This window comes from Takifugu flavidus, chromosome 17 (genome assembly GCF_003711565.1).
Source record: "Takifugu flavidus isolate HTHZ2018 chromosome 17, ASM371156v2, whole genome shotgun sequence".
Taxonomy (NCBI): domain Eukaryota; kingdom Metazoa; phylum Chordata; class Actinopteri; order Tetraodontiformes; family Tetraodontidae; genus Takifugu; species Takifugu flavidus.
This window is the reverse complement of record NC_079536.1, coordinates 5,780,825-5,801,922: the sequence shown is the minus strand read 5'-3', so window position 1 is coordinate 5,801,922 and position 21,098 is coordinate 5,780,825. Positions and strand designations below refer to the sequence as shown.

Genomic DNA, 21,098 nt, shown 5'->3' with positions numbered 1-21,098 from the left:
GTCTGTGTTTTGGTTTATTCAGTTATTGGGACAGATGCAGCACTGGTGTCAGTGTCCCATATATTTTGGAGAGTTTCTGCCAACTGCAACCGGAAGTCGGGGAGGACCTCAACCACTTTACATGCCAGTCTCTCTCTCCGCCCCTCCTTCACCCTCTCCTCGTGCTGTATTTGTGGAAGCTGTCCCCAGGCCAGGAAACATCGGCGCAGCACCTGTCTAAAACCCCGACAGATGGAGAGAAAGAGAGAAAAGAGCAAGTGATCAGTAAGAAACTGCATTACCTGCCCCGGTGGGCTTGACAACACTTAATGAGTTCTCACAAGATGTTACCGGGGGCCCACTGACCATGGCAGCTGGGCTGCCAGTGGGGATTCACCTGCAGGATGTGGTCATTTAGCTCACCTCTCCTGGGAAGCTGAAATGAAGCTTTTCCTAAAGTTTTGTGACGAGGGCAGCGACATCATGATGTTGCTTAAATTATTCATTTTAAGAAATTAAGAAATTCCTTTGCCAAATTGACCTGTAAAACTAAAGTTCCCTACTGTTCCTCAGCTAAACAAGTAAGTTGATAAACAGCCATGCACGTGGAGGAACGTATTAGCAAAACTCATTTAGCTTATGGGAGGATTATTGAGGAAATTCTTTAATTATCTATAAGCTACAAAGCATCAGGCTTTACACACTATGCTATAGCAACTAGTTTGAATCTGGAGCTACGGAACAACACCAGGGAATTATTTACTTAATTAATTACAATATGAAGAGAGATAAAGATTATGGCTTTTTTATTGGTTAGAAATCAAATTTAGGCGTGCCCCCTCATAGTTGGTTATGTTAATGGAGTCTTAATGGAGATGCTAATTTCCCTGGTGGACACCCCCTAAAGGGATCAATAAAGTACTCTTGAATCTTGAATCTTGAGTAACATATGGGCAACCGTGGGTATCCTGACCTGTTATGGTGCTCATGAGCCAACTCTTCTTGGTCCCAATACAGCAGCCTCTGCTGGGTCACATGGTCACACAGTGCCAACAGGAACCTTCTCAGAGTGTGAGTGTGATACAAATGTTTGGCTTGCTCCTCCTGAATCGTCCTCCAGACCTTTATCTGAGCGAGAAAAAACATATATAATCGCTTGAGTTAAGAAGGATGACGACTGTGGAGATGGAGATCAGGAAAAAGGTGACGCTCAACATCACTGGCAGTAGATGGGAACGCTGTCCGGTTAAGTGTGTGTGACTGTACGCTTGTGAAAACCCACTCTTTTCCAGCAGCTCAAGCTCCTCTGAAGCAGGAGGCGCTGGTACAGTTGGTCCGCAGAAGCTCGTTTATCCGACTGTGATGCTTTTGCTGACTGGTGCCAGCCTAGCGCGCACCGTCGCAGGAGGAAACGATTGTAGTGACTCCCGGCCAGCTGGCAGGGAAGAGCAAGAGCATAATACATTTTGATAAATACTTTGAAGCACATTCACGCGTGCCAGATGAGACAATGGTGTGAAATGATGAAGAGCACGTCTAAGACTAAGTCTCATTCAGTCGGGAAAGTTTTTGCTGAACAAGATTTGCTATATTTAGGTTGTGCTTTGTCCGTCCAAAGCATGAAACTGTCACAGAAAAGCAGCTACACATTAATTATTTGCTTTTGTGGGTATATTTTAGTAAGTGCATAAACAATAGGTTATTCTTAGGTTTTTCTGCATCTTGCTTGAAGGATCAAATTTTACAGCTGCTTGATGGGAGTTCATACCACACAATTATCATCTTGGTAAAGGTGTTGGATCAGGTTGCCCTTGGATACACAGCGTGGTTTTTTATAGTACATTATGAGCTAAAATCTATCACTAAGCTAACACTTCTGAAAACAGTGCGAAGAACAATAGCAATTCACAGAAATAAAGGAAATGGGACCGTAACCAGGAAAGAATGATCCAAGCACGCAATGTTATTATTAGCTATTATTTCCCCATCATGTGACAAGATCCAGGGGGAGATTATGGAAAAATTCAATGGTCTATGAGCCAGGAATGAATGTTTGTGTATGGTGTAAATAACAGCATTATGTGACTAAAACGTGCTGCCGTCAAAGCCTGACAAAAGATGCGGGACCCGCGCCATCCGATTTAAGCAATTCCATATCCATAGAGGATTTACTATGCATTATTACAACTCAGGTGTCTGCATGGAGACCTGGATTTACCCTTTAAAACCAAATTTATCCTCTGTGCTTATCAGTTTCATGTGCACACGGTGGTGTAATAATGGAGAGGCTAAAGTGCTGCCTTTTTTTTTAGCACCATATAACATGTGTTATCAAAGTGTCAAGCTGTGGAACTTGACTGGGAACACGTTGCGCTTGCTGAGAGTTAAAATAGAAAAGGCATGTGATTTACTTTCATCTTGGCTTTGCTTAGGTCACTCAAGCGTTTCCATGGCAGCAATCCTCTCCGCGACAGCAAGTTTTTACTGTAGTGTTGTCTGGCTAGCTTCTGGAGCTCTTGTTGCCTTTTGATCTCCCTTTGTTTTTCCTCTTCCCTCTACACACACACACACACACACACGCACACACACACACACACACACACACACACACACACACACACGCACACACACACACACACACACACACATTAATATTCAGTAAGGTTCCACTGGGGTAAAGTGCACCCATTAAAGTTGAAACAATTCGTACTTCTTTTTCACGCCTTTTCTCCTCCTCCCTTTTCTGCACCGACCGGCGCTTCTCCTCTTCCCTCTCCCGCTGCATCTGCTCCTCGGCCGCTTTCATTGCAGCCTGAAAAGTTGGATCGTTCCACACAATTTACAATGCCAATTACCTTACCAAATGGTTTGGGGGTCTTAAACTCATCAGTGCCGCACCAGCTTCTCCTCTGCCCTCCTTCTCTTCTGTTCTTCAATCGCCTTCCACCGCTCGGCTCGTCGGCGCGCCCGGGCCTCCGTGGCTTCACAGAGAGTGAGAGAGAGCGTGGTGAGCACTCTGTGTTGGTCCTAACGAATGTGTAGTATGTGTCCTGCAGTAAAACTACTCAGAAAGACGCGGCAAAAACGGGCTGTCCTCTGCCGATGCCTGCGCTGAACCTGCAGACTCACCCATGATGATTGGATGCGAGCGGGTCGGTTTTGATTGCCTCTGAGGTGTACAGACACCGCCGGGTTCTGCAGGGACCCTCTGTGTCCTGCATCAGCGGCAGAACCGCAGAGAGAAAAGGTCAGCGGCAGATATAAACTCTGCCCAAGGATGCATTCATTCGAGCACATTGCATGAAAAGAAAAATACATTCGCTTTAATGGATGGGTCTCTTTTCATCTGGACCCTGGACATTTCAAATGTTGAACTTTTAACAGCTCAAACTGGTTTAAAAACAAACCAAATACATAGTTGCTTTCCAATTTTCTATGAACCTGAGGCATTGTTTGGCATTCTGGAACTCCATGAAACCCTATAAATATATCTCTCTGGTCTGGAGTGTTTTTGCTCCGACAGAAATGCTTCCCCTCCTCTGCCCCTCCCTCAGTCCTGCTATATGCTCTTTCTGCTCTTTTAGATATTGTTTGTAGGCGTGTGTGTGTGCCTGTGTGTAGGAGGAGGTATACACACATTTCCTGCTGGACTGTGCGTCTGCTCTCTAACCTGCCGCGCTGCCATGCTGCCCTCTCGGAGCTGCCGGAGTGCTCCACCCTGCCTCCCGCCTCCTGGAGCTCAGCTGCGGTCGGAGCCGCATGGCGACAGGTGACGTGCCACGTCTGTGATGGATTGGCCAGGTGCCCCACGGAGGTCATTCTCTGAAGGTGTGCAGAGGCCCCAGGGGCAAAAGTCTCTGACCTGTGGTGCTTTTTCTATGGGTAGAGAAATAGACACGACATTACCGAATGGGTCTTGGGTCTCGGTTTAGGGAGAATGCAGTGTTTATAGGATGGAGCTCTATAACTGGGCTGCAGGAATCATGATATGAGCACAGATGGAGCTGGCAGGCTTCTCACCGACTTTTCCAACACCAACTCCTACAGATAACGTTTCCTCTGTCCCTCAAGGGCTTTTCGGGTTATTTGTACTGTTTTTTTTTCATCCATCCATCCATGATTCCTTCCTATCAACTTTACTTTTTTCGAGAATTTTTCTTTTTTTGTAACCTGCTTAGCATTCTGACAGGGCTTAAATGTGGTGTAAATCAGTTAATACAGCATAGACCCAAATTAACATCTTCCAGAAGAAAGAAGGTTACGCTTTTACTTGTCTTTTTCCTCATTGCTGCTAAAAACATTGTTCACTTGTGGCTGTTGTTGTCACAGTATAATTCAAGGATAAACTTTAATTGCCATCTGTGGTTCCTGTATAACCCTTAAGGACCACATTCACCGCATCCTGTAATTTCTTCGGTAAAAAGTCCAGGTGCAGCCTTTGATTAAAACCTTCAAAACTCTGAAAACAGGCAAGACACCACATGGATTAACTCTGTGTCCTCATCTACGGAACCACGTATGGATCTCTTTTACCTCTTCCTCTTCCCCGCATTTTCATTTTAAACAGGTCTGTGAAGCAGCACAATGAGTCTTAATACCCCGGTGGTTCAGTGTTTTTGAAAGAGACACCAAATCATCTCTTACATTCACAACGTTAATCCTGACACCCACGCGTTACCAGAATTGGTTCCTTTGACAGTTTTATGTAATGCCCCAAAGTGATTCGGCCTTCACATTCGAAGAATTTAACTGAATTACTGAGAGCACATCTCACCTTCTCCTGGTGGTTAGCTGCCTCAGGGGGAGTCATTACCGGCTTCATATCTGGGGTGTCACTGACGTCGAGTTTGGATGTTGACACCGCGTCAATCAAAGCAGCCATCTTGTGCCGCGTCTCCTCCTGCTGAGCCAGAATTGCATCTCTTTCCCTTTGCATCCGACAACACAGGTGCCACCCTGCCAAACATCTCTGCAGCAGCCGCCTGTGGTAGTTCTTCGTGGCTATTTGGCATTTCCTGCAAAAAAATAACAGATACAAGAAATAACATTCCTTATTAGAAATCTGGAGTCAGTCACGAACTGTCAATGGAGGACATGAGAGTTCCCAGCCAACATGAAAGATAGAGCACTATAGGTGGTTCACAGAAGGTGGAAGAATTAATTCTCCTTCTAGAAAAGCTAGAAAACGAGGGGGAAGGGAAGGAGGAAGGAGCAAACGCATGCCCTCAATGGTGCTTTAAAAGGTTTAAACAAATAACTGAATCCACACTGAACAGCAAATTCTGACTTCCAGACACCACATTAAGTCAGTAATAATGAATACGCTCCAAAACCATTGAAATCTCTCTTGGCTGCTTGCCTGTTGTCTACACGCAGCTCCTGCTCTGCTCTCCTGACCTCCCGCTGCTTCTGTTTGGCCCACACCACTGCCCGCCATGCACGCCACACTCTCAGCTTCCTCTTCCAGTCGTACAGGGCCGACGTCTTGTCCATAAGCAGCCTTTGGTCCAGCGCAGTGGAGCGCCATATGGAGAAATGCTTCTGCAAACACTGCAGGCCAATGTAAACGTTAGGCTAAATCTGCTTGATGCAGCCAACGACCCGCAGGCCAAGTGGAGGTACCAACCTTGAGATTCCGCATGTGAATCATGGTATGTATGCTTTTTTCTTTATATAGGCTCTCTGCAGCCTGTTGCTGCCCAGGAGCAGGTTGGGGGCCTATGGCCTCTGTTGCTTCAACTTTTTCCTTTTCTCTGTGGAAAAAACACGGACGAGAAAGAAGCAGTGAACAGTTGCAGTGTCAGCTGGCAAGTGCAGAAAAGGAACTCTTCACTCTGTCAATGTAAAGACCAGCAAATCAAAATTACAAGCTATTTGTCAGATGCGTGGGTCGCTTCATTAAAGACGAGGATACCTTTGTCGACCCGGCTGCTCTCGGCATCTCCTCTCTTGCACTTGACGTCGCAGCCTCGCCATCTCATTCTGCAACAAGTGCTCCTGCCTCTGTAAATCCTTCACCTCCCTAAGTTCCTCCCTCCTCTTTGCCTCTCGCCTGGCATCCTGCTGAGCCTCGATCTCGCTCTGTTTCCTTAGCCTCGCCACCTCCCGCTGAGCCCTATTCTGCCGCACCTTCAGAGGCAGTCGGTGGCAGTCAAAGCAAGCGAAGCGCGACTTGACAATTTCAAGTCTTTCATGCTAATTGAGGACGCTCACTTATGCATTTTACCTGCAGGTGTCGCACTTCCATGGTGATGGCAGGGTCTATAAACATCTTCCTCCTTTGTCCTTCATCCAGCGCTAGCTTCTCCATCATTGCACCATCCAACACTTCTCGCTCCATGAGGTTTTTTAGTACCGCTTTCACAGCTCTGCTCTCTTTCTCCTCAGACAGACTGCTGTACAGGTCTGACATTAAAAGAGGATTAAATATTTGGCATTATTTTTTGTAGCTTGTGACAATGAAGATACATCGTTCTGACACTGGTTAATCTTGCGTTACCGTCAAAATTTCCATAGCTTGTGGCAGCAGCGGTGCTTTTCCTCTCAAATGAGGACGTCAGGTCACCTTCATCCTCCAACTGCAACTTACTGCTCATCCATTTGCTAAGGAGAGCCTGAGCTAAAAGAGCAACCACAGATGTATCACATTCCAGCTGCACAGGCCCAACACCTCAATCAAACGAGTGACACTTCAACAGGGGTTCGTTTAACTGGTGTACCTTCTGCAGATGCGTCTTTGTGGTCTCTTAAATGGTCAGGGGTCTGTAATGATACAGATAGGATGTTGGTTTCTCATAAGAGATTTCAGATAAGGCAATTTATGAGGTAATCTCCACTTTCAAACTGAAAACACAAGGTTTATCATAGTGGTTCATATTTAACCTGATGCCACAAATGCATGCAGGGTAAAACTACAAATATATTACACACAGAGGTTCTTCCCACCTTCATTGATCAAAATCAACATGGTGCACATGAATCTGTTCATGACAGGAAAACCATTTCAAGTGTTTGCTGATAATATTTGCATGAGAAGCCAACTGAAGATGGAAATGTTGCTGTCACTGACACCTGTGCCTGTATTTTATTTTTAAAGCCCAGCTAAGCTCACAGACACCTTGAGCTGCCATGCATTGTGCAAATTGGAACCGATCCTTACAGTATGTCAGAAGGTTATTTCATGGAGAAGCTTAACCATTGCCTTAAGTCAGCAGATTACTGAAAAGGTCATTCTAAAAGTGTCAAAAATGGTGGTTCTGTAGCAACAGCAATTTATTTATCCGTATTTCAGTGTATGTGAGAGCCAAAGAAAATATCATTTGACCATTCCCGTACTAGCACACACACACACACGCACACGCACACGCACACGCACACGCACACGCACACGCACACACACACACACACCACACACACACACACACACACGCAGCTGCCAAGGTCAATTTAATTAAAATCTGTTCGTTACTTTTTGAGATATTTTGCTAACAACCAGGCCATAAACAGACAAAACAAACAAACGCTGGGTGTCACGTAAAATCCTTGGTAATACAGGAGACAAAAGCAGCAGTAAGGTAAACCAGATCGTGAGAGGGGCCCACTCAGAAATGTAAAAAGGGGATGAGATTTTAAAACGTACCTTTTTTCCTCCAGGTGTTTTAGTCTTGTCAAGTCCATTCCACTCGAATAAATGACTATGACTATGAAATGCCATGTTGATTATTATAAATTTACTTTAATAATAATAACTCACAAATTAATCTTCTAGAGTTCGAAGGGTAAGCCTTAAATGAAAAAAAGTATTACAAAGTCACACAAAGTACGACAGTGCTTTCGCTAACACACTAAGTCGACTTACTTCAGTGGACAGGTTTGCCAACATGGGGTTCTGGGTAATGTAGTTAATTAAGCACGTTATACGTTCATTTTTATCTCCTTAACGATTTCTGTTGACAGCATTTCCCATTAGGCCATGTGTGTATCTCGGGCGTCACTTTGGTAACCATAGCAACACATGTTCGTTGGCTCATTGAAGTCAAATCTAGTTTTTCAATAAATCTCTGCTCTGAAATTGAATTCTTAAGAAATCTTATATATGATTAAACTGTGGATAAAGTACAGCATTTAAAAAAATGCACTCCTTTTTTGTCTTTTCACGTCACTTCCACGTCTTTCTGTTGGCGACGGTGATGACGACATATTCATGAGACTTGTAGTCATTGTCAGGCTGGGGACATTGCAGGTAAGATCATTAACATACTTTAAACCTCAACCAAGATGATTTTAAAAAGAAGAAGCTGAACGCTTTGTCTATCGTTTAAATTCCGTAACCCTCTTGAATTGCTTTCTAAACACAAATCACAGTTGAATTGATTGTTATAGTTTCACGTGCTTTCGCTAACGCTAGCTACAACTTTGCGCTATAAAACATCGGTCGTTTCAGAAAACGTATGGCTGGCAGCAAGATGAAGCTGGAGCTGTCCCGTGTGGTCCAGGGAAAAGGTCGGTTGGGTGTCCTGAAGGGGCTCGGCAGAACCGGACAGCACTCTCTGAAAATCCCAGGGTGTCTGCTGTACACACACTTTGGATCAGTTCCACACCTCACTCAGGACACGCTCCACACCATGAGAGACCTCCCCTCTGTCACCCAGGTCACGCTGTCAACTATGTAAGATAACCTAACCTCAAAATCGAACAAAAAATTCTTTCTGCATTTAAAGCTCAGCTCCATCTCTGTTTTCCCTAAAGAGCAGAGCACCAGGAAGTGTTGGAGGAGTTTAAGGATGGCTTCAGGAAGTTTGCAGGTACTCCTTTTTCAACCTCTGCTTGGACCATTTCTTTAGTACATAAAGCAATAAGTATGCATTAGTTGAATCATTGAGCATGAAAGTTGGATAACAAGCTTGTCCAATGAAGCTTTCTGGATGTGTTTACATTGACCTCTGTCAGTCCACTACTTTGGAATGATGAACACCTGTATCACAGAGATTTTGATCTCATTATTCTATAATAGGAGTTAGGTCATGTTTATCTTTGTCACAGTTTTTCTTGTAGAACTATGAGCATTGTATAGGCCATTATCACATGTTTCCAATTATTTCCCCACCTTTGTTGTTGTAGGTAATTTTGTGTGATTTAAGCATCAAAATAATGCATCAATATTGTGTGAAATTCTAATTTTAAATATCTAGGTTTCAGCTGCACAGGTTGCGACGTTGGAATAAAACCCCAACACAAACGCTGTCAATAATTTCATGATTTTTTGGTTGTCCTTGATTTCCATTTGGAAAACAGCCCTTAACATAAATATTCCAATGATTATAAAGGGTTATAAATCAACTGTATATTACACTGCTGTAAAGCGATTGTATCTGACTTTTAAGCCCCCCGGCTTAAAGAACTATAGATTGTTGTAAATGTCACAGAAAATGTACAAATTTATAAAGGACAAGTAACATTGTAGATGAAAAAGATTGATTGGATAAAACTGCTTTTGTCAATAATGCATTTAAAAGGCTAATATACTGTATATTCAAGGCTGCTGTTTTGTGTTTTGTACTACAAAACATTCAGGATGTGGTTGATAACTATGAGATAAAGGTTTATTTTTATTTGAATCCCAGAATTCATTCATGTAGGCATGGCACAGTTTTCTCTGCGGCTTTTAATCTCTTGGACTCGGTGTATTTGCCAATAAACATTTGTCAACCTTCAATTACTTTGTGCACCAGGTCTTCATGATACAGTGCTGTACTGCTCACTTCATGATCCAGCGACCTCCTGCCCAACAGGTCACACAACTAACAAGGTGAGTTTGAGATTGCCTAAACGCATATCTCCATATGTTAAATATTATGGCAGGGTAACACGATGACCGTTGCCAGGTGACAGGATTAACACTGAATATCTCTTTATCGTAGCACCTGGGATGTATTAGGCAGCAAATGGACACTTTGTCCTCTGGGATGATGTGTAAGAAAGAGGAAACATGAGGGTTTGAGCAAGTTTGACAAGGGCACAATTGTGGTGGCTGGGCGACTTGGTTGGAAGGCTACCTTTAATGACCTTTGGGCCTGCTATCCAGGTTGACGTTACCAGGACATGGACCACCTACACAAGCATTGCCGAAGACTTTGTGATGGACACCATATTCCCTGATAACTGTGGTCCCTTTGACCATAATAATGCACCTTCCCACAGAACAAAAAATAGTTCAGGAATGGTTTGGATCAGAGCAACACGCCTCCAAAATCCCCAGATCTCTGTCCAGTCGATCATCTGTGGGATGTGGGCAAACATTTCTATCCCGGGAGGTCCCACTTTTCAAACTACCAAACTTCCTGCCAACATTTTAGTGTTGGATACCACAGCACACCTTTGGGGGGCTAGTAGAGTTCATGCCATGACAGCTTGGGGCTTGACAGCAAAAGTGGGAATAACTCCTCAATATTAGTCAGGTGATGATGATTTTATGCCTGACCTTTGCACTCATTATAGGTTATATATTTGTGTTGTCCTTAACCAGTTTCATTTCTGCTTAATTAATCGGTTTTTTTTAGAAATTCCGCTGTAATCAGAGATCACAGCTTCTACGTTCCTAACAATTATCGTCTTCGTGCTGCCTTTCCGGCGTTTTCATCAGACCGTGTCGGTGTGGGGCAGCGGTGGACGCATAGAGCTGACGGCGGCGAAGTTCATGGCCCTCCAGAGAACCATCCAGCCCGACTGGTACCAGAGCATGGCGGACGGGGAGACGTGGCTGAGCGACACGTCGCGCAAAAGAGTTCGGAAATCGGTGGACCGAACGCTGGCCCATTTGGATGAGTGTCTGCTTGTGCACAAGAACTCACAGGTACGCACACACCTGAGAGCGCACGCACAGCTGATACGTGGGTTCCATCTTTAAATTAGAAATGCAGAGCACAGGCAGAGGTGTCTGCTGCACAGCCCTGACAGATCGGAAGCATATAACCATTAGGTTATCGGTGCTTGTGAAGGCACCGAGCATGACTAATGAAACCTTGTTTTTTATGAAAGTGATGTGATGCAACTTTATTCAAGCTTAAAGAGACTGATGAACTAAAACCAACGTCATGGTTCAGAAGAGCTTTTTCTAATAATAGCATTAATTTAGCAGCAGAGATGTGCGAGAGGTCTTATTTTCCCTCCTGATCCTCTGCTGGATTCTGGCCTCTTCAGGCTTTTTTGTGTGTTTTATTACTTCTCTGCCAACCAAATATCCGATGAGACAATTGAAGGTGGAGTGATGTTGAACAAAGAGGCGAACAGACATTCCCATTGCACACACTGACTGCCGGAGCTTTCCAGGACATCATGCGGAGTCACCTTCATGTTAAGGCATCAGAACGGAGTTTCGTAATATTGCAAAGAAAAGGCGATCACGTGGGAGCTCTGATCTTTAATACCTGTGTTTCATCCCAGGAGTTTGAAGGAGCAGAGATCTTTGGGGTGGTTGAGGGTGGGGACATCCTGGAAGAGAGGCTTCGCTCAGCAAGGGAGACCGCCAAGAGACCCGTGGGAGGATTCTGCTTGGATGGCTTCCAGGCGGGCTCTATGGACCAGGCCCTGAGGACCCAGCTCATTAACGCGGTGACCAAGGAGCTGCCTGAAGACAAACCCAGGTCAGCATTGTCAAAGCACACTTTAGTGGGAGAATAGTGACGAAAAATGGTGCCACTTTGTGGTCTTTCAGGAAGCACGTATGAAATCAAAAACATGAGTCTATGATTTATTTGAAATGAATGAATTCTATTTCTCTTATTAGTTCTATGCTCAATACTTCACCCTATCTATGCAATATATAATATGTTCTGGAAAATCTCTGGTTATGTCCTGTGTGGGTGTTGCTTTCCTGGAGCTGCAGGAAGAGCTCTGGCTGTGGTTTTGAGTTTTAGTGCAGGGACCATCTGTATCTATGCGAAAGCAAACTTTTCCAAGTTTATTTGCAAGCCGACTTATCTCCAATACCGAGGGGCACCGTCCCTGGTGGTACTTAACTCACACTTCTGGGAAGTGCAGCAGAGTCATTTCCAAATGGTAAATTAATCTTGATGCCTGCAGGCAAAGATGCAGGTAGCGACTTAACTGAGAGCCCAAGAAGGGCCAAAGCACAAACACACAGGGGTACACATGTGGCTGGAGGGGGAGGAAGGTCTTTTATCACTGAAACAGTTACCATGTTTTAATGTAACTAGCTTTTATAATTAGGATTTATTGGTATTTAAATGAAAGGCTTTGCCTCCTGTTTGTGGCTCAGGCTGCTGCAGGGCGTAGGACAGCCTGATGAGGTGCTGGCGTGCGTGGGGGCCGGCGTGGACCTTTTCGAGGCGTTTTTCCCCTTCCAGGTGACGGAGCGAGGCTGCGCTCTGTGCTTCAGCTTCGACATCTCCCCGGACCCGGAGCGCGCAGGTAGTGCGCCCAGTACAGGTGTGGTGAAATGCTTTAATGTGATAAAACTCAACATTTTTAACGAGGTAATGAGGTCTTTTTTTATTTATTTATTTTTTTTTAGCTTTTCAACCTCAACTTTGGAGCTTATCAAATTTCAACAACAGCTTATTGACTTTTACAAGCACTAACTTAGAAAAAAAAAAATCAAGCCTACTTCAAGTTGTATTTTAATTGTCTTTTCCTTTTATCAACAACTCTTTTGCCTCATTTAAGTTGCATCGGTTTCACTTCATTCGTTCGAAGGATTTTCATAACAAATGCATTGTTTCCTACTGAGTTTCTCTCTTATGATCACATTTGTATTAATTCAAGGTGAATCGGTCTTGCCCAAAGCTATGAAATAATTTTTTCACGCACCAGCGTGATGAAGGAACTTGCGCTCCCTGTTGACCCATCAGGTTTACAGCGCTTCCTTTATTAAAGAGCGACTTTGCTCTGCGCCTGTGGCGCATTGGCACGTCAAGACTGGGACTTTGGATAATGAGCGTGTGCCACTCTAATTGCGTCTGCTTGGGAATAATGTTAACGTGGCGCTGCTACGTGGCGTTTCTTTGATTTCTCCCCACATTTGCATTCTCAACTTCCCCCCAACTTGAGCTGAATCGATGCAACCGGTCCCCTCGTTCGGATTCCTGGCCGCGGCGCACGTAAGGACCGCTGATGCTTCGGCTGCGTTGCAACATTCAATCCATATTTAGAACTTTTGGGATAATATACAGAAATACTGACTCCAACCGCCTCTCTTAAAGAATCCAGGCTTTGAGGGCTTCATAGATGTGCCTTCAGTCCTCGCAGCCACCAGCTGTCTCTTGATGATGTGTCACCTCAGCTGTTCTGCTTCCACTTCGCATTGCCCCCCCCAAAAAAGTAACGATGATATCCAATTATATGGTTCAGTGGTACTAAGCCTTTGTTGTTCATTAAAGCGGCTCCTCATTTCCTTTGAAAACTGTGAGCAATAGTAAGTGTGACTTCTCTTTGAACTGGTTCAGGGTAACTTGGTGGAAAGTGTGAATCCTCGTGGATGCGCTGGTCACCACCGACAAGATCGCCGCACTTGTTTGTTTGCATGTAGTTGCTGGTGTGCATTTTATAGCCTCAGGTCAGTTGAACTAATTGGGAGGGAAGAAATTCACTGGTTGAAGTGAAATCAATGGCGGTAGCGGCTCGTTTAAGGCGGCGGTCTCTGTTGCTGAGGACGTGGCACTAACTCGGCCCGACGACGGGGCCGGCGCTTCATTAAAAAGTTGGGTCAAACTTGTGCGGCGCAGTGTTGGGTTGCCTTGCAACGTTCAGCGCAAGACAGCACTAATCGATTCTGCACAAGGCCTCTAATGGAGTTCAGAGCAGGTGAGAGAGTGACGATGTCAAACCAGTGGAAATGTTCTGAATTCCCCTTTCAGCCAATTATGAGGCCCCATGGGGGGCAGTTAAGGCCTTTCCCGGCCCAGCAGACCCTAATGCTAATTCACCCTCCGTCCTTCTCACCTTCTTGAAGTTTGCTGCTTGCCTCCAACTTTCTTTTTCATCAAGCTTTCCTTATGTTCTTCTACTTCAGTACTTTACTTTCTGACTAACAAATGAGTGAGTGACCACATTTATGCACTTTTTAAAACTTTGGGGATTATGTGAAAGAGCCATATGGCCTCACTTATGCCTGACAGCATCAATAATCAGCTAATGACTGATGAGGCCATCGTATCCAAGATAACGGCTGAAACTGTCTCGTTCCTTCGTTTGCTTCCATTTGTTACCAAAGTACTAATTAGTTGCTGGAAAGCGTAGCAACGTGATCAGGTTCTTCCCCATATGGACGATCTGTCATTTTCAAGACAAGAGCAGACGTGTCAATCATCCTGCATTTACTTTATAATTAATGTTATTGTGTCATCTAAAAATAACACTACCATGTAGTTTGGAAGCCAAAATTCCTTTGTTGTAGTTTTCCATTCTTTCGACTCTTGTTTTTGGTCAACCTCAATGTTTGTCTTTTACTCTTAGGCTTATCCTTGAGCCACTTCCCTTCACTAAATTCCCTTCACCAACTTCGTCGGCTCTGCCTCAACTCGCTCGGTTTCAAATATTTTCTCTTATTTGCATTTTTACCATCGTGCAAAACGCTGTCGAGCTCTGAAGCTCCTTCCATCCGGTCTTCATGGTTATGCAGGAGAAGTTGTTAGAATGTAGGAAATAATCATGTTACAGGGGTGGATAGAAAGTAGGACGCTGTTTAAAAGCCAAGGCTCTTATTTTTGCCTTTGGGCTGACAACCACAGTTTTCTATCCAGGGACTTTTTCCTCTGCTCCATTAAATAAAACTATGTTCTGAATACACACTGGTTTAACTCCCATGCATGTCTACATTGGTAGTGCTAGAACTGGAGCAGGAGAGGGACGCACCCGTGGAGGCGCAACAAAACGGAGACAATATGGTGGACGGTCAAACGCAGATGACGTCCTTTGAGATGAATCTCAAAGATAAAAGGTAACAGCTTGGCGAAAGCCCGGCCGTTCATAAGCAGCACTCGATCGCCATTAAAGGCGCTGGATTTTAATGTCTCGCCAGGTACCAAGATGACTTCAGACCCCTGGTGGAAGGGTGTGGTTGCTACTGCTGTAGGAACCACAAGAGGGCGTACCTGCACCACTTGCTCGTAACCAATGAGCTGCTGGCCGGAGTCCTGCTCATGATCCACAACACAGCCCACTATCAGGGCTTCTTCAGCGCCCTCAGAGAAGCCCTGGCCACTGATAAACTCGACCTCCTCCAGAGACGGGTACTTAGCAAAGGCGACAGGCCGGGAGGGAAAAGCGAATGAGCCCGATAAATCAGAGGCGGGGGGAAGGTGATGTTGCTTTTTTTTCCCCGCTTTAGGAAGCATCAGTTTAGAGCCACTGCGCACGAGGCAAATCGTCTCAGTGCATGGAAAAGTTCACAAACGCTCAGAGGAGGAAGGATGCAGTACAGACGATACAGACACCCACCAGATTGCCTCCCCCCACTGAGGTTGCAGCCTGCTCTCACAGGACAATCGCTCACCTGAAGCTCCGGTATCGATCGGAGCTGATAACAAGCAGATGTTTGGTTGCTGGTCAGGAGAAATCTGCATAAAGAAAGAAACGTGTGGACGGATGCTGGTTGATAACTCATCCTCTGGACTCAGTGACCCCGGGGCAGAGGGAGGGGGACGAGGATGCAACCCACCCCCCCACCACTACCCCATTTTCTCCTCCTATCAAAAAGATGTGTGTGTAATTGGATTTCCATCATTTAAGGCTTTTTCAGCATTTGCCTTGAGAATATTTTTTATGTCTCACCTGGATGATTCAATAAAAGCAGCTCCTCACTCTTCACACGCGTGTCGGCTGATGAGAGCACTAAACACGCCACTCACTGGGAAAACAGTGGTGGCGGTCGATGTCACTCTGAGGATTTTTTATTTTTGGAGGTTAAGTGAAAGGCTTGAGCTGCCAGCGCCGCCATCCCTGCCTGTCTGAGGGGTAAAGATCAGATAAAGAAAAAGGTGGCTACTTCCTGCCCTGTAGCTCTTTTTTCTAAAGGTGATGGGATATAATTGACTGTCAGGGCGAGTAGATGTCTGTGGGGGACAGGGGACAAGCCACGAGTGAGGGAAATGTGATGTTTTATAGGACAGTAGTGGGGATTTTCACCTTACTGGGGGGTTACTACAATCACATTCAGTATCAGGGAGAAGAGGAATGACAGGAGGATGGGCTGTCATCAAAAGCTGGGGGCACAGCATAAATGGGGGCGGGTTCATGTCTTGTGTGCTGTGTAAGTGTGACCTGCTTTTCCCACGTCTGCCGCTAATGAATGAATCTGCTGCTAATAAGTTTAGACTGGTAGCAGCTTAGTCATTTTGACATATTTATCAATCTTGTGACCTTCAGCTGTTAGATAAAGTGGAGCGTAAGTGATCGCAATGTAAATGAGATGGGGGGGCTAGTAAATGAGGTGCCTAAAAATAAACATGGGACAATATGAACACAACAATGAAAGAAGAGCTAGATGTGACTTAAGCTTAGGGAGTCATTTATCTTCATCGCTCATTAACTTATGCACTGCATCGATCACACCTGAAAACTAGCATCTATGCTAAAGTCTTGAACAGTGCGTCTCTTAACAAGGCACAAGATTACTGCATATTTCTACACTGTCCCTGCAGCCTTGTTGCAAAATTAAGTCCAATATACACTGCTTTTAGCTCCGCTTTTGATTTGTGTCCCCTTTTCCGCAGCTTATTGCATCTATATTCATAAATGTCCACCAGCTAATTGCTGGACTGATTGTAGCTGAGCCTCGGTAACATTTAACACTTATTAATTTAGATTGGAGTCATTATCTCGCAGTCATTGCGTCCAGTTAAGATTTGATGCAGCAGCAGAGCTCTGTTGCTCTTTAAGGCTCCATGATTACGTTACAGTTAGTTTCTGGGCTAATATTTCTGCATGATTCTGCAGCTATGCCTATTCTTTGTGTGCCTCTTTATCTGCCGACTGTTATTGGGAACAATTTCCATGCAGGAGAGCCCTGAATGACACAGTCAGCGGGGGGGCTTCATAACTCGTTGCAGCCAATTATACAGATGGGGGGTGCTATTCAGACCCGATCACTACCAGTTCCTCTCCTCTTCTCGGGTTCACAGGCAGAGCTGAGCCTCGCATTTGTCTCACACTTCAGAGCCAGACTTTTTCTCTGTTGTCGTAGCATCGCTGCACAAGAAAGAACGAGCTCTCCTTAACACAACGCCACGACCACAATATAAGTCGTTATGGTGGGAATGATGATCCCCCCCCCCCCTCTTTTTTTAAGGAGCAAGTCTCCATGATGCAATGGAGGCTCCACTCATCGATTTGACAAGGTGTCACAGTGGCTGCAGCCACAAATCGATTATTTAACAGGCTTACCAGACATAGCCTGTGGGCCACGTCACCCCTCACCATGATTCCGTTTGCATTTATTAGCACAGTTTGAAATCCGATGAGGAGGCCGCAAGGAGACGCCTAATTGCCGCCAAGCCACAAAACGCACAAGTGGCTACAAAGACGCGCGGAATGTGAGGATTCCAGGTTGCCACAGTGACGACAAAATCGTTCAGGATGCTGGGGAAGATGGAAAAGAGGGAGGCAGACAATAGGGCACAAAAAAACAAGTCCAAATCAACAATCAAAAGACACTAAACTAAGAAGAAACGGGCTTAAACGCAGAATCAGCGGCTACAAATAGATGTGAAGCCTTAAAAGATAAAGACAGGCGGCTGAAAATGGCAATATTATGGTAAAAGGAACCACAGTGAAAAGGGTGCTTGTTCATAGCGTTTTGACGTCTCTTTCAGCCTGACAGTCTTCTGGGATTTCCCCCTCCTGGAATAGTGGGAGGCTTCTGCGTGACTATAAATGACTGTGAAGAGAATGAACGGCTTCAAAGAGGTGAAGAGGAGCCGCGCAAGGAGCCCAACCGAAGCATGCAAACACGGCAAAAGGGAAGACACACGACGCATCAGGTGTTGCCACGGGCCTCCTTTTAAACCACAAACTGTACACTGCAAACCAGAGCACCTGGGCCTTTTCTGCGTTTCCATGGTAACTCTTGACCTCCCGAAAGCTGCAGGTGTGAGTTTCACCATTTGGCGTCCAGGAATGACGAGCAGGAGGCTCATCACCCCCGATGCATTTCCTTTATCTTGTATAAATCATCAGCTGAAACACTTCCAAACCAGCAGGGATCTACGGGATCTGTAGCCCCCCCCCCCCCCCCCCCCCCCCACCATTAAATATCTTTTCTTCGCCATGCCTGCCGAGCATCGCGCCGTACAGGTGAAAGTGCTTTATTGAAATACAGAAAGGTCATCGCAGACTTATTAGTTAGCACACATTTAACCTCCTTCCTGGTTGTCTGGCAAAGTTAATGGGACGCGAGAGTCGGCGAATGTGTCTGGAATACGGAACGTTTTTTTAAAGCTGTTAAACGGGGTGTCAGTATGTTAAGATCCCTGAAAATGAGCACCTGAGGGACGCCATCTTACCAACCCATTCAGTCGGAGGACTGGTCCCCCAGAATGATATTGAAGTGATTAATCAATGCGGCGTCGATGCGTGACAGGAGCTGAGTGCGCGTCCCTTCAACGCTGTGCTGCGGAGCCTTTTATTCCCAGCCTAATTAATAACCTTTCTTCCTACACCTGTAAGGTTGCTGCTGACAGGTGTCTGTGTGTGTAGAGGGAAAGGAAAGTGAAAAGTCGCTCATTTATTCTTCTTCCGTCCTGTTTTCGCTCCATTTTGGCCCGATAAAGCTGCAAGTTTTACTCCAGGGTTCGCCTCCATCCCCTGAAGTGTCCAGTCAGCGAAAGAGCGGACCACAGAGAGACGAATGGAGATTTGGCCGATATTTCCCAGGCGTATATTGTTGTCATAGCGATCGATAGCATGACAATCGGCTGGAAGGCGACAGAAAAATTTCATTCGTAGCACCGTAAAGTGATCCGTCTGTACCGAAATGTGGTTCCTGAACGCATCACCGTGGCCTGACAAAGCTGAAGCAACAATTAATGCAACATTATTATTATTATCATTGTTGTTATTATTCTATTCTCCCATAAGTCTGCCCTTAAGTTCACCAGAAGTTTAGCAAAAGGTCAGCTGTGTTCACTTTAGTAGGACAGCAGGCGGATGAAAAGGTCACGTGGGATTTGACCTTTTCTGATGAGCACTGTCGGTGATTCTGCTAAAACAGGAAACGGACGCCTCTTTCGGTGTAATTCGATCTCTGGGCCGATGTGGAAAGCGGAATTCTGTTCCGGGGCTTTTGTAACTTGCCGGAAGTGCTTCTATGTAGTACTAAAGGACGGCTGGAGCGTTAAATATGTCCTTACTACCTCAGTAGGTCAAGGCCCCCTTACGGACCCCTCTGGTGGCCCTTTAAGCACAACAGGGGGGATATAAATTACATTTTTGTCACAAAGTTTCTATTTATTTTACAGTATTTAGTGGCTCGTTGCATCTGGCACCTGAGAGCGGTGAGAGAAAAAGTTAATCTACTTACGTCCTACTTAGTGCCCGTCAAGATTTGGGAAAACGCATAAATAAAGAGCATTTCCCTCAGAAATAAGCTGGTCTGTGTCGCTTGGTGCCTCAACTGACTCACAGCAAAATATGCTGTCAGTTTGACTTCTTTTTGGCACGTGTTCTTAAAATATGGACTAATTGGAAGCTGCGTAATGGAAACTGGGGACTGCGAGATATGGCAGCCTTTTAAAGTCACTGATTCCAAGTGCCACATTTATAGGTGTGAATCACAGGCATACAAAAAAAAACACAAGTGGAAACAGCCATCAGCCTTTTCACTTGTTTTCCTGAAACATTCCTCAGCAGCGGCTGGAGGATGACCGCAAATGAACAGAGACGCCATCGCCAATCAGAGCAAAGTCAATGCAATCTGATTGCAATGGCTGCTCCACGGATGTCAGGGCTCAGCGTTCTGACAAGCTAGCCCGCCCGGACCTGATGAAATAATGATGATGCTCCAGGAGGGCTTTTGTCGTGCCTCGCCGTGATGAAGCCGCGCATCTTTGTCTTCACAGCCTCCACAACACAAATAGCAAAATAGGTTGTTTTATTCTTCTCTAATTGGGCAAACATCGACTAACTTTTTAGTTTGTGCTAAAAAGGGGCGAAATATTTCGTTCTTTTTGTTCCGCGCAGCGGGTATGATATGAGGAGAGCGTGTGAATGATGCACCGCTGACAGCTGCCCTGTGGGGGCCGGGCGACCTGTATGGAAAGGGAATTTTCAAGAAGGAAAAAAGGCAAAGACAGTAGAGGAAAAACCTAAGCTCTTTATGCCTTGAGATCATCTGGATTTAAAGGGAACATCAAAAGCGAAGCCGCTCGCCACGGTTTAAGCCGCGTCACATGTCCGAGGCTCGCCACGAGTGGAGGTGGTGCAGCCTCGGAAAATGCCAATGTGCTCTTCATTCCTTAGGATGTTGTTTGTAAAGACCTGAGCACAAATGGAGGGAAGAATCCGTGCTCTCCTTCAATGGAAGCTCGCCCCATGAATATGCAAACGCGCAGTGGCCTCAGGCTTTTCGCGCGACCCACCACTGCAGCACCCGGCGTGCTCAGTAACTAGTCTTGTGCTGTCACGTATTTAATGCCTCAATGTTACAAACATTTATCACGTAGTTCACCAGCGGTTTCAGCCGCTCTCGCTCCGTGAGAACATTGAATATTCTGCTTAATTATATGCATCTGTAGCTCTTCACTTCATTTCTGGGGTCAATAGAGCTGCGTGTTCACAAGCGGCGCGGGTCAATTTGCCGCCAGTTGGTGGGTTTCTGAACAGTAAACCTTGACCTGGATTGATTTTCCACTAGGTGGAAAGCCTGGTGATGTCTTTGTAACTAGGATGACAACAGGTAACGGATCGTCCAAGATTTGACCTCCACAACGATGAACACGCTTTCCAGAATCCCAGGGCCTGACCCCCAACAAGCAACAGTGGCAAGGAAAAACTCCCCTTTTACAGGAAGAAACCTTGAGCAGGACCAAACTCATGTAGGGGGACCCTCCTGCTGATGCTGGGTAGAGAGAGAGGAGAGGGGGAGGACAGATAGAGGAGAGAATAGG

The 21,098-nt window shown here is 45.5% G+C and overlaps 2 protein-coding genes across 4 annotated transcripts; one reads left to right on the top strand and one right to left on the bottom strand.

Annotated features, from left to right (window-relative positions):
* Position 1: 1 nt before the first annotated feature.
* Positions 2-7,970, bottom strand: ccdc191 (coiled-coil domain containing 191). Of its 2 annotated transcripts, none has more exons than XM_057013553.1 (16): positions 7,619-7,970; positions 6,699-6,741; positions 6,479-6,598; positions 6,206-6,384; positions 5,894-6,108; positions 5,606-5,732; positions 5,339-5,529; positions 4,754-4,994; positions 3,650-3,855; positions 3,109-3,194; positions 2,878-2,960; positions 2,690-2,791; positions 2,391-2,534; positions 1,262-1,414; positions 953-1,107; positions 2-216 (listed from the first exon to the last, which is right to left on the bottom strand). In XM_057013553.1, the coding sequence occupies exons 1-16, from the start codon at positions 7,691-7,693 to the stop codon at positions 15-17; spliced, it is 2,322 nt and encodes a 773-aa protein (XP_056869533.1). In that variant the 5' UTR covers positions 7,694-7,970; the 3' UTR covers positions 2-14. The 2 variants fall into 2 exon arrangements, with proteins under 2 accessions (XP_056869533.1, XP_056869534.1); XM_057013554.1 differs by having other exon boundaries at positions 3,650-3,849.
* Positions 7,971-8,120: 150 nt separating this feature from the next.
* qtrt2 (queuine tRNA-ribosyltransferase accessory subunit 2) lies at positions 8,121-15,804 on the top strand. Of its 2 annotated transcripts, none has more exons than XM_057013563.1 (9): positions 8,121-8,221; positions 8,423-8,647; positions 8,728-8,783; positions 9,711-9,787; positions 10,622-10,831; positions 11,422-11,621; positions 12,257-12,408; positions 14,821-14,935; positions 15,017-15,804. In XM_057013563.1, exons 2-9 carry the CDS (start codon positions 8,430-8,432, stop codon positions 15,267-15,269), a joined length of 1,281 nt encoding a protein of 426 aa, XP_056869543.1. In that variant the 5' UTR covers positions 8,121-8,221; positions 8,423-8,429; the 3' UTR covers positions 15,270-15,804. The 2 variants fall into 2 exon arrangements, with proteins under 2 accessions (XP_056869543.1, XP_056869542.1); XM_057013562.1 differs by having other exon boundaries at positions 12,257-12,426.
* Positions 15,805-21,098: the final 5,294 nt, after the last annotated feature.